The following is a 20,751-nucleotide window of genomic DNA, read 5'->3' as shown; positions in this document are numbered from 1 at the left end:
GGTAACTGCAACTAGACTGAATTAAAAGCCAAAAGTCAAAGCAAAATAAAAATAAACACTAATTAGATCATTACAAATCTTGAATAACTCTGGTCTGTGGATAGTCTCCCACTCCAGCTATATTTAGCTGACTCTGTGGACTCCTTTGAAAAGCAGTTTAAGACTTTTCTTTTGTTATCACCATCTTTTATTATGTTTTTTAAAATTGATTGTTTCTATTAATTGTTTTTTAATTTCCTAGGATATTTTGTTGTGATTATTTCTAGTGTTATTTATTTATTTATTTATTTATTTATGTATGTATGTATTTTGTTACTTACTCACTTACTAATGATGAAGGGAAAGTTTTATTCTCTTTTAACCCACTAGGTGGTAACATGAGACAACATTAAAAGGCTAAGACGAATACAAGACTGAAATAAAAGATTTGAAATATGCAGGGAAAGAAAAAAAAGTTGCATTTTTTTTATTATCTTAATCCTGTTACAAAGAGAGAATATCATTAAATGAACTATAAAGATTTCTTTTTTTATGCACATACTGAACCTATAAGCCGATGCAGTAACCCTTTCAGACCGAACGGTGGCGTTCATCATGTACAGATACAGTTTATTGAAGCCGTTAACGCAGAAGAAGAAAAACGTACACAACAGAGATGGCGTCACTCGGCGAGGCATCGGTGGATGAGACACACGTGGGTAAAAAGAAGGTAAATATAGATAAATAATTTCTAGAAGCACATCGTCGCAGCCGTTTGAAGCTTTTGGTGACTGCAGCTGAGGAACGCAGTTTTATAACTAATAAACAGTAAACGTAAGGTAGTTTTTTCTTGCTAGCGTCAAGCGGCTAATGTAAGTAGCCCCACACGGGGGCGAAGACCAGTGTAAAAAGTTTCTGGGCTTAAATAACAAAATACGTTATAGTCACTTCTTCTAACTTGCCACTGTTCGCTCCTATCTTACAGCTGCCTGCTCGGTACTGGCAGGAGCTCCAGGAGGAGGAACGGAAGGATGAAAACAAAGTTAAAAACGATGGAGAACAGAGCAAAGAGGCTCTGCAGCAGGAGGAGGACAAGACACAGAAGGCAAAGAAGCGAAAACAAGACCAAAGTCCAAGTGATGGAGAGAAAGTCAAGCCAGAGGTAAGAGTACACGAATTACTGTTGACAGACAAAAATCACGCCATCATTTCTTGCTCTTGCTTAAACTGTTTAGTGAGGTCCTGTGTTGCACTAGAATATGTTTATGATGCAGTTTGGGGTACCCTTATTTGCACTAAACAGCCTATGCATTGCCTTTGTACTGCGATTACACTGCAAAATCTTCCAAATATCCCCCAAAAAGCAGATTATTATGTAGACAAAGGTAGCCAGGCATGCCTAATCTCCCATGATGATTCATGAGCGTTGTACTGAATCTTTTAGCAGTAATATTTAAGTTTGAAGCACCACTTACGACCAGAAGAAGATAGCATTTAATGTTTACCATGATTCAGTCTGCTTTTACATTTTAGTATAGGTAATATAGGACTGTATATTACATATTGTTCTAACTAATGTTCATATTCTTTCAGAAGTCTGATCCATTCCCAGGCCCTGCTCCTATCCCAGAAGACAGATTGCAAAAATTCAAGAGGAAAGATAAACTTAAAAAGGTAAGCATCTGAGTGGCTCTTCTTTAAAATAGTATGCTCTTTTTTTCAGCGCTTGTCTTTCATCTGATTTCTCTTTCGTTTTGTAATAGCCTCACCGTAAGCAGCACAAGCTGAGAGATATCATAGCTCGCTCAGAAGATGCTTCAGAAATGGCCCAGAAACAAGCAGCACGGTTTGACCTTCTCCTCCCGGAGGAGGCAGGGTAATGTCTTTTAAATGATGCTCACCTCTTTTTGTTAGATCGTACTCTGTGACAGATATCATGTGATTTAAAAACACATGAGTGATGTTTGTCCCTGATCTCAGGTTTTTAGAAGGAGATGAAGATGAGGACACGTGTATGATCTCACAGGAGGATATTGCGGAGGCTGTGGACATAACATCTGGAGCAAAGGTACTGAGACCTTTTTATCAAATAAATGTTTGTTTGTTTGACAGGTTGTTTGTTTTAACAAATTGTACCTGAAGTGTGCACTGAAGTTGGTTAAGAAAATAATGGAAACTGATACCTGTCACCATCATACTTATGTAGTTCATCACCAACCATTTTTGCGGGGGAGAAGATGGATTTTTTTTTTGAAGTTTTGTGTGAATGTATAAATAACTTATTAAACAGAAAAATTTGCACAGAAATTTTGAAGAAACACAAATTATGGACTTTTGTTTGGTTTTGCTGACAAATTCACACACTGGTGATGGCAAGCTACATTATTATTACTATTACTATTTAACACATTCATTTTGCAATCAAAGGTTTGCTGGTTCAGTTCCAACCGTAGACATAAATTTGCTATGGAGTTATCACGGGAAGAGATTCTGCAGAGTGAGTGTTGTTCATTTCTTGCTATCTTCTCCTCCTCAGTATTTTAATCTGAAACTGTCTCAGTTTGGACCGTATCGATTGGATTACAGCAAGACTGGACGGTCAGTATCATGCAATATCATGCAGCACATGCTTATCTGTGTGAAGTGTTTTGTTTCTCTCTTGTGGAGAGAGAGACTGATATTTAGTGATTTAAAAGGCCAATATATCAGCAGATGGTTTAACATTTAACAAATTGCTCCATCATGTAGTGGTGGAGTTTTTTTGGTTGTTTTTTTTTTTTGTAAACATTGATTTATGTCAAGTCCACCTAAGTTGTCAATGGTCTTGGCAGGATGACTCACCATTTCTAGAGGAAATGTTAAGTATCCTTTATAACTTTTGTAATCTTCTAAGCAGATATGAAACGTACATATTTATTTCCAACTCTATGTCTTCCTGACAAAAGTAGATTTTGACATTAGGCCTTCATTATTTCTAGCTTCTTTGCTAATTGGCACACTCACCAGTTAGTACAAGCAAAGGAAATAAACTTTTCCTTTCTTTAAGCTTTTCTGAGATTCTCTGTGCTTGAAAAAAAAACTGTTACTAAAGGCTGAGAGTGCAAATCAACAATGTTGGAAATTAAAACAAAGACATGGAAAGAAATTAAACCACAGCTGAGGTGAACCTGCAGAACTGAATGATCATTCCTGTTTTTACAATAAATAGATTTATTTAGATATAAATAGAGAGACTTCATAAGTTTAAGTTTTGCAAATATTTATGTTCTCTTCACTTCAGTCACCTGCTGCTTGGTGGGAGGAGAGGCCATGTTGCTTGTATAGATTGGGCGTCCAAACAGCTGATGTGTGAGATAAATGTGATGGAGTCTGTCAATGATGTGAAGTAAGTCATCCGCCTTCATGAAACACAAAGCAGAAATAAAACTTTGATCATCTTCTCCAGACTAAAACAAATTTCTGCCTTTGTTTAGGTGGCTTCATAGCGAGGCGATGTATGCAGTGGCTCAGAAGAAGTGGCTTTATATCTACGACTCTAACGGAATAGAGCTTCACTGCATCCGAAAATTCAATGACGTCCTTCGGATGCAGTTCCTCCCCTATCACTTTTTGCTCGCCACAGCGGTGAGTTCACAGTAATCTTTTTTCTTTCAATTTCTTGCATTTACATTTCCACAATAATTCAAAAATTATGTAATACAGTGGTCCCTCGTTTATCGCGGGAGTTATGTTCTAAAAATAACCCACGATAGGTGAAATCCGCAAAGTAGCCAGCTTTATTTTTTACAATTATTATTGATGTTTTAAGGCTGGAAAACCCCTCACTACACACTTTATACACTTTTCTCAGACAGGCATGAACATTCTCACGCTTTTCTCTCTTGATAAAAACTCTCAAAGTTCAAACCTTCGTAGAAAAATAAGTCCAGTATTATAGAATGAAACCAAAGATCAAACCCTGTTTTCAGGACCAGAACATGGGAATAGAGCAGCTGCGAGAGAATTCAACATTAATGAATCAATGGTATGGAAATAGAGGAAGCAAGAAGAATGAGTTGAGTAACGTTTGACTTATCTGACGGTTTTGTTTCGCTTAATGCACCTTATAATCCGGTGTGCTTTATAATCTGAAAAATATGGTTCTACCTTCCTTTAGCATGTCTAGAAGTCCAACTTTTTGTGCGATGGCTAGCATCTTCCTCTGCCTTCTGGGTGCTACCGCAGGTGCCTTTGACGGTGCAAAACATTTCATTGACATTGTTGTGCTTGTTGGTGAGAAAAACTTACAAACATACAGTGCAGCACTTTAGAGTCACACTGCTAGCGATGGAAGATTCATGTAAATTTGACAAGCTATTCTGTACTGTACAGGAGACACGGCACGAGATTGATTCACAATGGTTTTACAGCCAATCAGGACGCAGAACACAAAGCGCTGTTTAAAAAAAAAAAAAGCATGCAAAATTGCACCCAAAAAAATCTGTGAAACAGAGAGGCCGCGAAAGGTGAACCACGTTATGGCGAGGGACCACTGTATTTTCTTTTTATTAAGCTTTAATTTTCTCAGGTCATAGTCTTGCTGTTATTAAAGTTCCTTTTCCTGCTTTTGTCAGCTGTTTAATTTTTCTGGCTTCTGGCAGTCTGTGTAACTCTAGATAAAAATAAAAGCTTTTAAAAAGCTAAATCGTGGTAAGACGATAGCAAAGTTTCAGATTGAACTTTGGTAAATGCGTACAGACTGTTTTCCTGCATACAAACAAATGTCATTTCCTAGTCAGGCTGGCCAGACTACGAAGGGAAACCAGTAATCTGCCAGTACAAAAAGCCCCCAAACCTTTTCTCATAAGAGTGAGCTGAGTAAGAGAGTAGGGCTGAAACATTGTTGCAATAATGACAACGTGTTGTACAATACAGAGAAGTAAAGATAACAGTTTTGAATGTGTTACTGTGACAGTTTAGATGTTACCATGATAAATATACACGAGTCAAAATTGTTTTGTTTAATATTTATTGTTGACAATAAATTTACAAGCAAAATTATATGCCCTGACTATCTGTAAAACGGTTTTGTTTTTCTGTCTTCTTTAGAGTGCTACCAGTTTCCTGCAGTATTTGGATGTGTCAGTGGGAAAGGAAGTGGCAGCTATCTGCACCAAGACTGGCCGACTTGACGTGATGTGTCAGAACCCTCATAATGCCATCATCCACCTAGGTCATGCCAACGGCACGGTCACCCTCTGGTCACCAAACCAGAAAGAAGCCTTGGTGAAGATGCTCTGTCACCAAGGGGGCGTGCGCTCTGTCGCTGTGGATAAGACGGGCACGTAAGTCACATGAGAAGAGGAAATGTTTTGTGATGTCTGTAAAAGTTACCTCGATGTTGTTTCACAATAGTCACACAATTGTTGCCTCCAGAACAGCCTTAACATTTCATGATATTGATGCAACAAGATGTTGGAAACATTCCTCAGAGATTTTTGTCCGTATTGACATGATAGCATTACACAGTTGCTGCACATACACGATGTGAATCTTCCGATACCACGTTAGATAGAGATCTGGTGGTTGTCGAGTTTAATTTGAATACAGCGAACTAAATGTCATGTTCACGAAACCAGTTTGAGATGATTCACGCTTTGTGACATGGCCGAATCCTGTTGAAAGTAGCCATCAGAAGAGGGGATTTTATAGTTAACAGCAATTCCTGGGTAGGATGTGACATTTAAATAATGCTCAGTTGGTACTAAGGGGCCCGAAATGATCCATTAAAATGTCCCCACATTATTTCACCACCAGCAGCCAGTGGCAGAAGATAGGATGGATCCATGCTGTCATGATGTTTTTGCCAAATTCTGGACTTGGTGTCTGAATATTGCAGAAGAAATCAAGACTCCTTAGATCAGGCAGGGTTTTCCAATCTTACACTGATTTTGGTGAGCACTTGTAAATTGTAGCCTCAGTTTCCTGTTCTTAGCGGCCAGCAGCGACGCACAGCGAAGCCTGTCTGCTTCAGTGTTCGGCATGCTCTTCTGCTTACTTTCATTGTAACCAGTGGTTATTACCGTTTTTATTGGCTTTCTGTCAACTTGAAGCAGTCTGTCTGTTTTCTCTGGCATTTCCTCTGAGATCTGCCACGCACTGGGGCTTTTCTTTTTCTTTTTTTTTTATAATCATTCTCTGTAAATCCTAGAGATGGATCTACTGAGATCTGCTGGGAAGATCTCAGTGGATGAGCATTTTCTGAAACAACCACACCACATTCAAAGTCACATTAATCACATTAGGTGGCCACTGAGTATATATTTTACCTTATCTTATAAGAACTTAGTTTTTGTTGTTGTTGTTTTTGTGTACAGTTAACAAATGAATCCAACTTCGGATCTTTGAATCCGAAGTCAAGGGTTTGGTGGGATGATGTTGTTGATGTTCCTGACAACTCCTCTAGCCTCATTTAGTCACATGCTAACAAAAACCTTCTCTTTGAGATGTAAAAGCTTCAGCAATCACATGGGAGTTGTTTATGCACATCTGGTATGTCTAAATTTTGTGTTAAATCAAAAAATCCTTGACTTAAAAACAGGAAAACCCATGCAAAATGTTTGAATTATAGGGTATATTACTCCAGCAGTCAATGATTTTGCACTCAGTTTTTTGGTGAGCAGTTAATTGCATTTTTCTCTTGGTCCACCAGAAAGTAGTCATATTTCATTTAGTTTTCTTTTCTTTTTTTTGACAGATACATGGTGACGTCTGGCATGGATAAGAAGCTGAAGGTGTATGACATTAGAACCTTCAAGCCCCTAAAGTCATACTTCCTTCCTGCTGGAGCTGCCTGTTTGTCACTGAGCCAGAGGGGACTGCTATCTGCAGCCACGGGGGATGTTGTTCAGGTTATCAGATCCACACTTTGCACATTTATAATAAAAAACATTACATCCTGCAAATGTGTCCATCAACACATGCAATTCTGTTTGAGCAGCAAAGATACAGGGGTTTTCACAAACCGGTGAAACCTGCTCCTATCTCATGCAGTACTCCAAAATCTCAACTGCACATCACTGAAGTAGATAACATGTGTCTGTTGAAGGCTGATCGGTTGATACATTGGCTGGAATAGGGGAGGGGGGACTAATGGAGTTCACCAGTAATGGGAGAAGCACACAAAAAAATCAAATATAAATAAATATAGTGTGAAAAGTGGCTGCAGAGAGCACTGTTAATTATTTTTTACAATCAGTTTGGCTTCTGCTCTTCGTTTATTATCACTTTGCTCTTTTCTAGAGCTGACTGACAGTCCAACATGAGCTAGTCTAGCAGACTGGTTATATCACATATTTTATACACTGCTTCCATCGATGATCAACATTCCAGGCGGGCCGAGTCCTCAAGCATAAACAAAATAGTAATCTTTTACAAGGGGTGCTTTTATAGGGTGAACGGCTAACATAGAGAAACACAGTGCTTACATTTTCACCAACGATATATTTAGTATCAACAACAGAGTACCCGGAAAGAAGTCACACAGACAAATGGAGAAGATGCAAATTCCACACTCTTTGACCCCATAAGGCAAAGGAATTTCTCATTTTTTCAAAAATTAGAAGGTAAAGATTAAGAGATTTCTTTTTATTGATTTATTATTATTATTATTATTGTTATTATTATTATTATCATTGCAATTAGAGTAGTGGTTTGCTGTGGGTAAACACTGGTTGAAGGTTGAAGTTGGTGTTTCAGAAAATCAAATCTAATGTTGGGTTAGGGTACAGGAAGTGGCTGATATTCAAATAGTACATAAACTCGCACGTAAATGCTAGAAAAGAGGTGTTTGATGGCTATGAGAATAGGTTTTCCCAGGGTAACTGCAGAGGCAGTTCTGATGCACACTCAGTCATTTTGTTTTATAAGTAGAACTGAAATATGACAAAACCTGCTCTGTTCAGAACATTAGAGCATCAAGGGTGACTCCTAGTAGGCTTTCAGGGGGTAAAGAGTCCTACCTATTAGCTTTTCTTTATTGTCCTTTATTTTACTTTCTTTATTTTCCATCATGCTGTTACATAATTAAAATCAAAATCCAATTTATGATCAAATAAAAGAACCATAGAAAAAGAATAAAATAACATAAATTAGGGCTGCTCGATTATGGCAAAAATGATAATCACGATTATTTTCACTGAAATTGAGATCTCGATTATTTGACGATATTACTTTGCAGTGTTGCTCTGTGGTGCAGCTACGACACCGTAGCAAAGTTTACACACTATGTCTACTTGATCCACGTCTGACTCCGCGAACCCATAATGTTTCCACACCACTGAAGTTTTTTTTACCTCTCTTTTCAACCAACGGCAGTTACTCTCCTCTCCAAATAACTTCTGCTTAGCTTTCCGAGCTTCCCTCTGGTCCTCTTAATTGTTGTGACTCGCGTTCGAAACGCAGAGAGGTGCGCTCGATTTGCCACACGGAGCAGAGCGAGAGTAAAGCACGAGGGAGGTGCTAATAATCGGCTCAGTCATTTTTAATGATCGTTGAAAGCCCAGATCGTAATTTAGATTAAAATTCGATTAATTGAGCAGCCCTAACATAAATTATTGATGCATGTATCAATGTGATGGCATGTGAGCAGGGATTATACTTTCCACGTCTGCGAGTTCAATTGGGTGCCAGTATTTTAAGTTTGATCATCAAGTGATTAGTCTGGGTGCCTGTCTGTTTTGTGGAACTGCGCAGACTTGTCCACAGAGATGTGGACACTGAAAGTAAATTGTAAATAAAATTCAAACCATTATTATGCCAAATTTGGAATGCTTTATCTGAAATGGATGGCCAAAAAAAAGGGTTAAAAGCAACAGGGAAAAAATTACTAACCTGTTGCAAACAGAAGTGCCTTCTGAATTGAAGCCATAGTTTAATAGATGTTCTTACAACTGGATTTGTTATTCTCTGTTTTTGATTTAGAGCTAGGGATGAGGTTAGGAGGGGAAGTGGATTAGACATCAGTTCCATTTTTACCCAAGCCTCACCCTCGCTGTTCTCATAAACATATTTCCAGTGCAATAATTTGGTGATATTAGCCGCCCAGTAGTAAAAGATAAAATTTGGCAACCCTAGCCCATCAGCCTCTTTTGGTACTTCCAAATATGTTTTTTTCTATTCTGGGATTTGAATTTTTCCAAATAAATGTTGCTATTAATCTGTCTAAATCTTTGAAACTTGATTTGGTTATAAAAACAGGAACCATTTGGAAAACATAGAGAAATTTTGGTAAGGCTGGCATTTTAACTGTATTTATTCTGCCTGCTAATGAGATTGGAAGTGTTGCCCAAAAGAGCCAGTTTTTAATCTCTGTTTAGGGCTAGGTAACATTCTAGTCTGTCTTAACTTTACATCTGTCTTTTCAGTATTTCAAATAACAATCTTTGCATTGCGTTATGTGGTTTATCTGATCAATGTTTGCCTAGCATTGTTGTTCTTCTTTGGAGTGGAGGGTGTCTTGGGTCTAAGGCTTTAAGCTATACCTTCAGCCCCATCCTTAAAACCTTTCCCCTCACAGAGAGAGGGGGGGAGACTGTGCTTTTTGCTCAGCCGTTACCTCCCTTAAGTACGGCCCCTGGATGTCTTCACTGAGTTGGAGCTTGGCATGCTGTTGTTCTCTCTCTCGTTCCAACACAGCTGTAGGATGGAAGGGCAGAGCACGTCGTACACCCTTGTTGTCTTACTCAGCGTCTAACACAGAGATCTTTCTTAACTTTTGTGGTTATTGCTGTGGTTCTGGAATCTTCTCATGATGACTAGCAGGACCCCAAACAGCACGTCCCTTGACCTCAACCGCTGCCTGGGCCGTTAGCTGTCACCTGCCAACTGATACACTAAGACATTTATTTGATATCATTTTTATCTCTGCGTTAACACCTTCCCTCTCTGATTCTTCTATACATTTTTTGACACATCTCTTTCATCATTATTCTACACACATCAGCTAATTTAACTCTTTTCTCTGTCAACATTTCTCTTTCTCTCACACATACTCCATGCATTCTTTCCCACATTTCGTCACAATCAAAAATGGGAGTTTTCACCCAGACCAGCTGGCACGCCTCCTGTGGCCTCACAAGCCGTTTCGCTGACTCAGCACCTATTGCAGCCAAGCATCCCCTCTGCAGCCTTTGCTTCAGTACAAAGTTGCTGAAGTGAGTCTCGCAGTTCCCCTCTTCTTTTTTCTTTTTTCTTTAAAAACAAAAAACTGAGGTGGTTTCATTCAGGGTGGCCAGTCACTGCGAGCCTGTAATTCAGTGAAACTCTCCTGGGGAATCCTGTTCCGTGATGCCAAAATTGTCGTGGAAGTTTTAAAATAACCTGCAAACACCTCAGCCAGCATGATTTGAAGTGGTTTAATGCCACATTGCAATATGTAGAAACACTCTGGTTGAACACCTGAGCAGTCTCTGAAGATGGGCCACCACCCTGATTCCTTTTATACCTTGACCAAACTCACAAACAAAGGAAAATCCACAACTCTTACATGTTGGCCCATGTCACAAGGGGCAATACCTTCAGCCCCATCCTTAAAACCTTAAAAAAAGAGAGAATTATGAGTCTGTGTTTCACTCAGCCGTTACCTCCCTTGAGTAGGGTAGCTGGTTGTCCTCAACTCCACAATAGGCCCTCTGCGATGGTGCAATAGATATGAAGCCCACTTGTGATAACATTCTACATGCATACAACTGGTGACAGGAGTGATCTTGCTATTACTAACATCTGCAGTACATACATCTGCATAATTCTGCATGTAGAGATTTGTTGGGTGTTTATCCAAGTATTTATATCTCTGATGTCTGAGTGAAACCACACTTTACTAGTAAACAGTGCACCAGTCAGGATAACTCACAGCAACAAGGTCCTGGATTCAAATCCACCATCAGGCTGGGGCCTCTCTGTGTAGAGCTTGCATGTTCTCTCTGTGTCTGCGTCGGTTTCCTCAGAGCACTCGGGCTTCCCACAGGAGTTAGGTAATTGGTGAATCTAAGCTGCCCATAGATGTCAATGTGAGTTTAATGGTTGTCTTGCTTTCTGAGTTGGCCTTGCAACAGATTGTCAACCTGTACAGGGTATACCTCGCATCTTGCTCTATCGCACCTGGGCAGGCGCCTGTTGCCTAGGTCACCCCCTGATGTATTTACTAGCAGGTCATATATCAATTAACAGTGTTCATTACTATTGTAAAAATAATAATAACACTTACATCACCTACAGTAATAGTTGTTGTCTTCATCATCATCATATAAATATGGATATTTATATGACTCAACCGCAGGCAGTGCAATGGAGCTAGACCAGCTGGTCAGCAAGCTGTTCTGAACGGTGTATAATAATAAGAAGAAGAAGACTAAGAATAAGAATAATTAATAAGAATAATAATAATACTATCGATTGTTGCCATGGTTACCATGGTTGCCATGGTTGGCAGCACTTAGATGTTTGGACCAGTCATACAGCACTAATTCAACACCAGACCCCATCTGAGGAAGCCAAAACTGTGTACAACCCACACCAAATGAGCTCCCAGACCTTGAGGACCTGTACCTCCAATTTTAACCTGACAACAGTTTTTGGAAGCACTTTATGATAATGTTATACTGTTAAGCATTAGTATGGTGTTAGCAAGTGCTTAGTATTAGAGATGGACCGATCCGATATTACGTATCGGTATCGGTCCGATACTGACCTAAATTACTGGATCGGATATCGGAGAGAAATAAAAAATGTAATCCGATCCATTAAATATCAAAAAAGCACCTCACAAAACTTGGCGACATGGCGAGCCGTAGCACTTCGGAGCAGTGTGGTCACGTGATAGAGCGGCTGTGTGTATTTGTAGCCTGCTAGCAAACATTTCATCTCCGAGGAAGTTATCTCAGAGAGAAGTAAAGCAAGTGTGTAAGTTCATCTCTGAATGTTTGTAAAGCATTCCCGCGTTAAGCTTAACAACCGATATATAGAGCAACTGCCTCTTCTCTCTCTCTCCTGCTGCTACTTCAATCGTGAAACTGCTTAAAGATCAGCTGATTGGCTTTTTTGTCGCGAGTCTGTCTCTCTTCTTCGTTTTTGGCCCACTTCTCACCAGAAAGAGGAAACCAGCGGCTGAACAACAGCAGCACTATTAAGCTTGATAAGCTGTTGTTAGAATTTATTTAATATTACTTTCTACACCAGGATCTTTTTCTATGCAGCTGACGGCTGGTAACTGTGCAGGGGCGGATCTAGCAAAGTTTAGCCAGGGGGGCCGATAGGGCATGAACAGGCAAAAGGGGGCACAAAGACATACTTTTCTTTCTTATTCTCATTTAAAATATCTAGCTTTTAATTATTTAATAATTATCTTAATCTTACACCCAAAGTTTTAATCTGATGTAAAATGTATAGAAGTCCATTACTGTATATAGTAACTGTTAAGTCTAATATACCCTAGTACTTTTTAGTAGTAGTACTTTTTCCTTTGGGAAGGTACCATCTGTGCAGCCTGCAATTATGTTGAAGAAAGATGTTGAATCTGTTTAATTATTCTTGAAAAATAATTTATTTCTGTGAATTTTTTTCACCCTGCATCAAATTAAAGTTGATTACATTGATTAAGCATCATGAGGAAGAGGGTGGTTCCCTATTTTCTTTTGCTGGGAGTTTGCAACCCTATTAGTTAGGTTGCTTAATATTTCTGCTAAGTACTCTTTAAAATACCAGAATAGGGAGGATGGAGTAGGTTTAACTTTATTAGATTGATCAGTGTTGCTGATCTATGAAATATTTTGGGTGCAGTGTGTGTTTTTTGTTTTTTGTTTTTACATACAGGTATAACAGAATAGCTTTATTGTTGTTCTTGTTTTTTAAATTGAGTATGAACTTATACAAAAAGCAGCAAGATATTAAAAAAACAGTTTTACTGATTAAAAAACACACTATATCGGATTCATATCGGTATCGGCAGATATCCAAATTTATGATATCGGTATCGGTATCGGACATAAAAAAAGTGGTATCGTGCCATCTCTACTTAGTATGCCATTTTTAAATACAGATTTATCATTTGAACTATGATTTTGATTATTACTAGCAGTAATATATTAGTAGCAGTGATAGCTGTACTTGGTGTAAGAGTAACAGATGGATAAACATATGTATTAACGGAGCAGTAATGATATATAAATGATGAAGCGCTTGCTAATCGCTTACTAATACTTTACTAATGGTTAATAGTTTGACGTTATTATAAAGTGCTACCCAGTTAAAAGCATTGATCTAATAAGATCATATTTTTTCACATATCCCTGTAATCCAAACACTCAGGCTTCAGGCTGCTCTAAATGCTCAATGTCAGAAAGGTCTTCTTCACTGAGCAGATATGATTAATATAGCACATGGCTCAGGTTCTATTTTAGTTAAACTTATTGCAGCCCTTTTCTTTAAACTGCTGTAGTCAGGTGACCCATTTACCAAAATGCAGAAACACCAAGCAAGCCGCAAACCACATGCATGCATGCTTTAACTTTTCAGCCTTTTTCAGTATGAATAAGAGGCTATTGAAAAGTTGCATATGGCTTTTAGGAGTTGAACATATCTTGGTGTCTTTACTTTAATAAACAGTAGATATGACGTATTAATGTTGTATGTGGAAATGCTTTATCTGCAGGTGTACAAAGACGTATGTAGCATGCCAGTGACTAAACCATACATGGCTCATAGACTTCGGGGAACAGTGTGGGGGCTGCACTTCTGTCCCTTTGAGGATGTCCTCGGAGTTGGGCACGGAGATGGTTTCACCAGCATGCTCGTCCCAGGTCAGACTCAATTTTGCATTACATCTGGGCATGTACCTTAGCTACATTATGTAGGTTAAGGCCAAAGTGTAAATTTTAACAAAAATATGGGTGCACCAATTTGATAATTGATCCTAATGGGTTGTTACAATTGCTACATTGACTGAAGTTAAATTCTTTTTTTTCTTTTTCTTTTTTTTTTTGTAAATCCTGGCATACATATTACTGTTGACTAAAACTGAATGCGACACATCATTTACTATCATAGGTGCTGGTGAGCCTAACTTTGATGGTCTGGATGCAAATCCATACCGAAGTGCAAAGCAGAGGCAGGAATGGGAGGTTAAAGCACTGATGGAGAAGATTCAGCCAGATCTTATCAGCCTTGATCCCACTGAGCTGGCACAAGTTGACCAGGCCACCTGGGAGCAAAGGCATCAAGACAGGGTTGAAGTTCTGGTCAGTGTCTTAAAGCAACTGTGCATTTACAATTATTTAAGATGTATATCTGTATATTTTGATATAAGATATAGTAGGCTAAATATTATTGCCACCCATCTAAAGCATGTTTTATCTTTTTTTTTTCTCAGGGATTTGATCCACTTGCTAAAGAAAAGTTTGTCCCCAAGTATAAGAAAAAAGGTCGTAGTTCTGCAGGAGCCATTGAGAGGCGCAAGAAACAAGTGGCTCATGAGGAGCAGAGGGTAAGTAGTCCAAGTTAGGAAATGAAATTTAATTACATCTCAGTGACTTTTATGCTGTATTTGCAGGCCATGGCTGATCTCTCTTGACTTGTTTACTCCCCAGGATGTAATCAGAAAAAGCGTGGAGGACAAAATGAAGATGGAAAAAGAAAGGAAGGAGCGAGAGCGGAAGAAGGCGGCGTTATCTACCCAGAAATCAGCTCTGGACAGATTCAAGAAATAGAAAAGAAACATGCTTTGTGCAGCTGAAAGCCCAGTGGCATTCTATGGGAGTGACCTTTGAACTTTGCATAAAGAACGCGTTTTTTGGTTGTTTCTTTTTTTTTTTTTTTTTGCACACATAATTCCACTGCAGGGAGCAAAACACCAACTGCTGAAACTCTGGGAATAAGGGCTTGCATTGTGACGGGCAACTAATCAATTTTGAGTGGAGCAGCGGAGGAAGCTATATTTGATGTCTGCAGCCTGAAGTGCATCTGAAGTGCATCCTGTTTGCATAGGCAGATGTGCTAGCTGGCATTGATTTCACCCAGAAGTTTTAACCTTGTCAGATGGTGTTCTTTCCTCTGAACTTGCTGGGCATATGTCAACTGTGTTATAATTAGGTATAACTAAATTCTAAAAATAAACAACATAATGCCGAGCCTTTGAATTGAGACTATTATTTTGAAATCACGGTACTGTTATTACTGAATCCAAACCAAGCTGGAATATATTTACCATGATTACATCTCTGGGTGGAGTAAAATTCCTTTTATCAAATTAGAACAGCAGAAATTTGATCATCTGAGGAACTTGAAAGGTTTTGGTATTTTAAATATTTTATCATGTTTTAATTTGTATGTGTGCATGTAGCTGTTTTTCTAGGATTCACATTTTACGTGGTCTTTTCTATCGATGCTTATCCTAATTTAAGTATTTCAAAGTAACTAAATCATAGCAGCATGACAGACTGTCACAACTGTTTGCTACTTTGCTGTATATTTATAGAGGAGGAACAGTTTTATAGAAATGTTCAATCCTGCTCAAAACAAAACAAAACACAGACCTATTTTTCATTACTGAGTAGTTTATTGGTTACTTTAATTTCATACATATTTTTCCTGAGTACAGTGGATCAGCGTTTCCCTTTAACACTGTGGGTGAGAATAACAGCCCGAGGTTTTATTGACAAATAGCAGCCTCATTGAAAATGTATGTCATCCAAGCCTGGCACAGTTGACCATAAAACTCACACAGCATTGCAAAGCTGCCAGTCAGTGTGTAATCTTGCCACAAGAAAGGAATCTTATAAGTAATAATTGTCAGATGCATAAATATTCCGATGTGCATCATATTAGTTTTATTTTGAGTTGTTTAAGAAAATAATTATCATGCATTCTGTTTCAGCTATTTAATGTAATGTGAAGCCTCCATGAACCCCCCCAAAGATCCCTGTATCTAATCGAGGTAATCCCTTCGTATTGTGTGTGAATATTGTGCCCTTGTGGCTGAATAACATCATAAATCCCTCCTTTTTTAAAAAAAAAAAATACTCTAGTCATTATTGGTGATTCTAAAACTTCATTATTGCTGTGTAATAAGCCTGTGATTTTATATCAGTCCTATTTTTTGTGAACATGCATTTAAACTATTATACTTGGCCTAGACTATAGGCCTGTGCAGGTGTTGAAAGTAGCAGCCTATAATCATTACTTAGTTATCTAAACAATGTTGTTTGAATGTGAAGTTGCTGCGTGCGTCCTTACTGTAAAGCATCAGCATGCTAAACTTTGCTCTACATCTACAGTTCGTGTCAGTGTAATAATGTGGGAGGCAGCAGACACCCCTATACTACAGCTGATCCTGACAGCCCCCTTTACCACCAGCTGATCTTCCCTTTTCAGCAAAATAAGATACATAAGTACATTGAGGTGTTTAAAAAAATAAAGCTTTCAAATTAAACAAAGTAGCATTTTCGTAGTGCACGTGTAGCTTCACAGCCTAAAGAGCACTTGTGCTGTTCACAGTATTGAAGCGAGGCACAGCCTCCAAATAAGTCCGCGTTTGCTTTCCGTTAACCCTCACAATCCTTGCTCCAATCCCAGAGCTGTGCCCAGCATCGCCCGGACTTTGCAAATCCCCAAAGAAGCACGTACATTCAACCAGGAGCAGGGAGGTGGTGAATGCACATCAGCCCAATAGTGCAGCATGTCTCTGGGTGGGATGTGGTGGATGGACACCATGGCCTGATAGCAGCAGCGTCCGTACGGCATACTTGGTCCACCGGAGAAGAGAGGGCAGTGTGAGGGGAGCACTCCAGCTTCCCGGGCACACAAGCCTACAAACACATCCTCGGGCGGAAGAGGTGTGGATAAAGGTGATGCAGAGGCTGCCAGGGAAATTTTGAGCAATGCAGACCGGGACAATACATAGGCTGTGCCACTGCAATAGTCTGGAAAGACAGAAGGAGGGTAGGCTCCTGAGGGTAGGTAGTGCTTGCTGTCCGGGTCCCGGTCGGGAGCCACATGGAGATGCACCCTGCCAAGGTACAAGTCTCCTTGTTCATAGGGGTTACGGCTCTTATTCAGAAAGTGTAGGAGAGCGCTGGGATTGAACAAGACATCATCATCCACTTTGGCCATGAAGTGAGCCTGAGGGCAGAACCTCCGGGTCCAGCCCAGCATGGACAGAGTCTTCAGTGTGAGGTTGGAGTACGTGTCCAAAAAACGCCCCTGAACCAGGTCTCCCTTCTCCCGAGCCTCTTCTATCAGCAGCTTAGCCAGTCCGGGGTCAGACGCCACGCCGACCATAAAGAGGGTCATGACCCGCAGACCTCTCACCTCCACCTCCCCTCCCCAAGTGTCCCTGATGGCTTGGCGAGCCCTCTGATTGGCAGGAGCCGAAGTAACCATCATGATGAGGTAAGGCTTGGCACGTTGGCACACAAGTGGGCTAGGCATGAGCAAAAATTCCTCTGGTCTGGTAGGAGGGACGCTTTGCGGTGGGATGATACCGATGTGCGGCTCTACCACCGTGTTCATTCCCATGGAGGTGACCCATGATTCAATGAAGTCCACGAAAAGCAGAGCCGACAGGGCTGAGCACGCTATCACCGCGCATAGAAAAGGCAGAATCCCAGGCTTGCTACCCCTCTTTCCTGCCCGGGTCTTACATACCCATAATGCGCGTCCGATCATGACCAACCTCTGCTGAAGACCACTGTGGCCGCCACAATCCCCCTCTTAATCCTTGGCTGTCCCTCGACTTCACAGCTAGAGGTATCTCCTTGTCATTGCGTCTCTTTTTCTTTTGCTTTTTTTAACCTTCCGGCGTCCCCCTTCGTTCCTCTTTCGGTCTCGGTTACGGTAGGAGCAGCAGTAGACTGTGTCAGTGGGAGGATGCACCAGCTTTTAGTTTTGTGTTGATGCTGCAGCTTGATTGGATTTTGAGAAAGTAGGGTTTGCAGCTGCGCATATGAAACGGTCGATTCCCTCCGCTACCCTCGTTCTCTTGGCCCACCTCTTATGAAGCGTTTATGATGAGGTAAAGGTCGAGCTATGCGCGATAAAGACCCGTTACTCCACCCATGCTTGTTTGTCAGACTTTCTGGGGCATAGCTGTTTCTGCTTCTTTGCTTTGAAGGTCGGCGGTTTTTAGGTCACAAAGCTACGTATTCCTTTACAGCCAGATGGCCGTACAGGCTCTTAAATGACATCCAAAGACTGTAATCATAGCTTCTGATCCTATTATTTAGAATCAGTCAAAGAGTCTTGGCTGCAGTCTTTTTTCAATGAAGTGGCAAAACCCCAGCGTGCGATTTACAAATTAGAAAATCCCAAGTAGTGGAAAAATATCTTAAAATGTGCTATTTTCAGATATGAATCAAATTTCCTTTGAATCATTGTGGAGCGGCGCTGCGCTTTTCTCTTCTGCAGTCGCTCCTGTCATACGGGATGCAGGGTGACACCTGGTGGTGATGCTTGGTTACGTTTCCTTCCTGTCCTTATGTGAGAGTGTGTGTGTAAGCAAATTGCCTATCCCACACGCTAAAACTGCGCTTGGGGAAAAACCGAAGCAATCAAGTGGTATTTTATTCAAAGTGTAGTTCTTTTCATTACAGTTAACCACCCAGAAACGTCCTAGGTCTTAAACACCTTTATCACAATTATCATTTATCATGAATAATAAGCTTAAAGTTATCATTTATGAAATGATAAGTTTAAACTGTGCTGACTCTGGAGTGTATTGAATAGAGAATCACATGAATAAAAATAAACTCACTGTCACAACGATACAAGAATTATAAACAAGCTAAAGGAAAGATAAGATGGTTAAAACAACTTAAACAGTAACAGGCTGTCCAATACCCTGCATGTATCACCGGGTAAATCCCAGGGAAATCACCACAACATGAACAGCTTGACATAGCCAATGCAGATGTCTACTGGGAGCCATAATCTTCCATATAAGGAAGATTCTTCCTGCATGTTTTGCTCAGGCTACATGTCTAGAAGAAGGCAGTGTTGGGTTTTGGGGTTTTAAGGTAGCAAGCATGCTTAACTTCAGGTGGCAGCAGGGTGACCATAAATATTCACAAGGGCAAACACTGAAAAAAAATCAAAAGGCAAAAGGGAAATATAAACCAAAAGACCAGAGGGGATGGTATACAGGATGTTAATGACAAAGACTGAGAGGTGTGGGACCAGAAGTGAAACACAGCAAGTGATAAAAACACAGGAAGTATCCGAAAGACAGGCATGCAGAGTAAAATGAAAACTTACAAAGAGCTAAGGGGAATACAGACCATGTCTGCTTTACCTCTGTGCAATAAGGGATTCATGAACCTTTTAGTAACTGCAAAGTGATAAGGCTGATAAGTCACACCGCCAGCTATGGGAAGCTATAGGAAAGAGTGGTTGAAGCTAGGTTAAGGAAAGAGATCACAATCACTGAGTGTCAGTGTGGTTTATGGCAGGAATAAAAGCTAAAAATGTGATGTCTGTTTTGAAAGTGTTAATGGAGCAGTACAGCGAAGGCCTTTGTGGACCTGGAGAAAGCTTATGACAGTCTGCAAGATAGGAGAACTGTACTGTATAAGTCAGGAATGGCAGAGAAGTTTGTGTGTGTGGTGCAGGGCATGCATGAAAGTAGTAATATAAAGGCACTTTTTTAGACATAGATGATTTAACTTAGCTAGTTTAGGAGCATTTCACTTTTCTTTTGCGCTCCGAAAGACACAGGGCCTAGTAGTTTTTAAACAGAGTACCACAAACAACATGTATCCCTTTAGAAATAAATGCTTCTTGTGATACTTCTAAAAACCACATATTCTTAACTAGCCACAATAACACTGTATCGACCCCCCCAATGTTCCTTTAATGCAACAATCCCTATAATTATCTAGTAGCCACACACTGCAACAGTAAGACTTGATGTTTAGGGGGTTACAGGTAGGGTCCCAACAGTTTCTCTGCTCCAAGACATCCGCAGTCCTTTCACATGGTAAGCATGTCTGTTATACCCAGCGCATAAATGTCTGTATGTCAGCGCTGATTATTCAAACCCTGTTTAAAATGTGACACGTGTTGTCCAAAAACATTTCCTCTAAATTTGCAAAGTTACTGATTTAAAAAATATATTTTCGAATTTTTAGTTGCATGTCAAACATATGATAGACTCTTGAGCATATTTATATAGCTAAATCCACAATGGTATAACCATGCTAAATAAAAGAGGCCCAAGCACCAATGCACTCTAATGCAAGCCTCTGAGCTGTATGTTGATAAGTACATGAAGCGTACCTCCACCTCTATAGCTGAAAACAGTTTGTATCCGCACTCTGAGGGTCTGCTGAATTGTTTTTAATATGGCACTTTTTGACGAACTGCAGATGATGAAATCCTATTTATTGGAGAAAGTGTCCTTAAGCTACTGTTGCTCATACTTACTGAGTTCCCTAGCTACTTCTTTACTATGTCAGTAAACTTTTTGAAAAGGAAGGAAGGTGTTGTAGATTTAAAGAAACATCTTAATTGAAGCAAAAAAAATTGTAATGAATTTTATGTGACTGTTCATATTAAATCCAACAACAAGTGAAAATCCAAAACCGCCTCCAATCCTTTGTATTAATGATCTCCCTCTCTCTGTCTCTCTGTGTGTGTGTGTGTGTGTGTGTGTGTTTGTTTGTGTGTGTGTGCGTGCGTGCGCTCACAGCAGGAAGGTCATGGTAGGAGCTTTTCTCAAACGCATCTCCAATCAGTTTTTTTTTTTTT

General features: G+C 39.9%; 2 protein-coding genes across 3 annotated transcripts; one reads left to right on the top strand and one right to left on the bottom strand.

Moving 5' to 3' along the window:
- The first annotated feature begins 570 nt into the window (after positions 1-570).
- wdr46 (WD repeat domain 46) lies at positions 571-16,014 on the top strand. Of its 2 annotated transcripts, none has more exons than XM_085146938.1 (14): positions 571-709; positions 965-1,141; positions 1,576-1,653; positions 1,743-1,855; positions 1,960-2,047; positions 2,516-2,577; positions 3,260-3,364; positions 3,453-3,603; positions 5,068-5,303; positions 6,716-6,869; positions 13,667-13,814; positions 14,062-14,252; positions 14,384-14,497; positions 14,601-16,014. In XM_085146938.1, exons 1-14 carry the CDS (start codon positions 656-658, stop codon positions 14,718-14,720), a joined length of 1,791 nt encoding a protein of 596 aa, XP_085003064.1. In that variant the 5' UTR covers positions 571-655; the 3' UTR covers positions 14,721-16,014. The 2 variants fall into 2 exon arrangements, with proteins under 2 accessions (XP_085003064.1, XP_085003063.1); XM_085146937.1 differs by having other exon boundaries at positions 586-709; positions 1,573-1,653.
- b3galt4 (UDP-Gal:betaGlcNAc beta 1,3-galactosyltransferase, polypeptide 4) lies at positions 15,549-17,676 on the bottom strand. Its single transcript, XM_085146939.1, has one exon. The coding sequence runs from the start codon at positions 17,674-17,676 to the stop codon at positions 16,561-16,563; it is 1,116 nt and encodes a 371-aa protein (XP_085003065.1). The 3' UTR covers positions 15,549-16,560.
- Positions 17,677-20,751: the final 3,075 nt, after the last annotated feature.

Source organism: Neolamprologus multifasciatus, chromosome 20 (genome assembly GCF_963576455.1).
Source record: "Neolamprologus multifasciatus chromosome 20, fNeoMul1.2, whole genome shotgun sequence".
Taxonomy (NCBI): domain Eukaryota; kingdom Metazoa; phylum Chordata; class Actinopteri; order Cichliformes; family Cichlidae; genus Neolamprologus; species Neolamprologus multifasciatus.
Note: the sequence above shows the minus strand (reverse complement) of the source record. Positions and strands in the feature narration are given on the sequence as shown.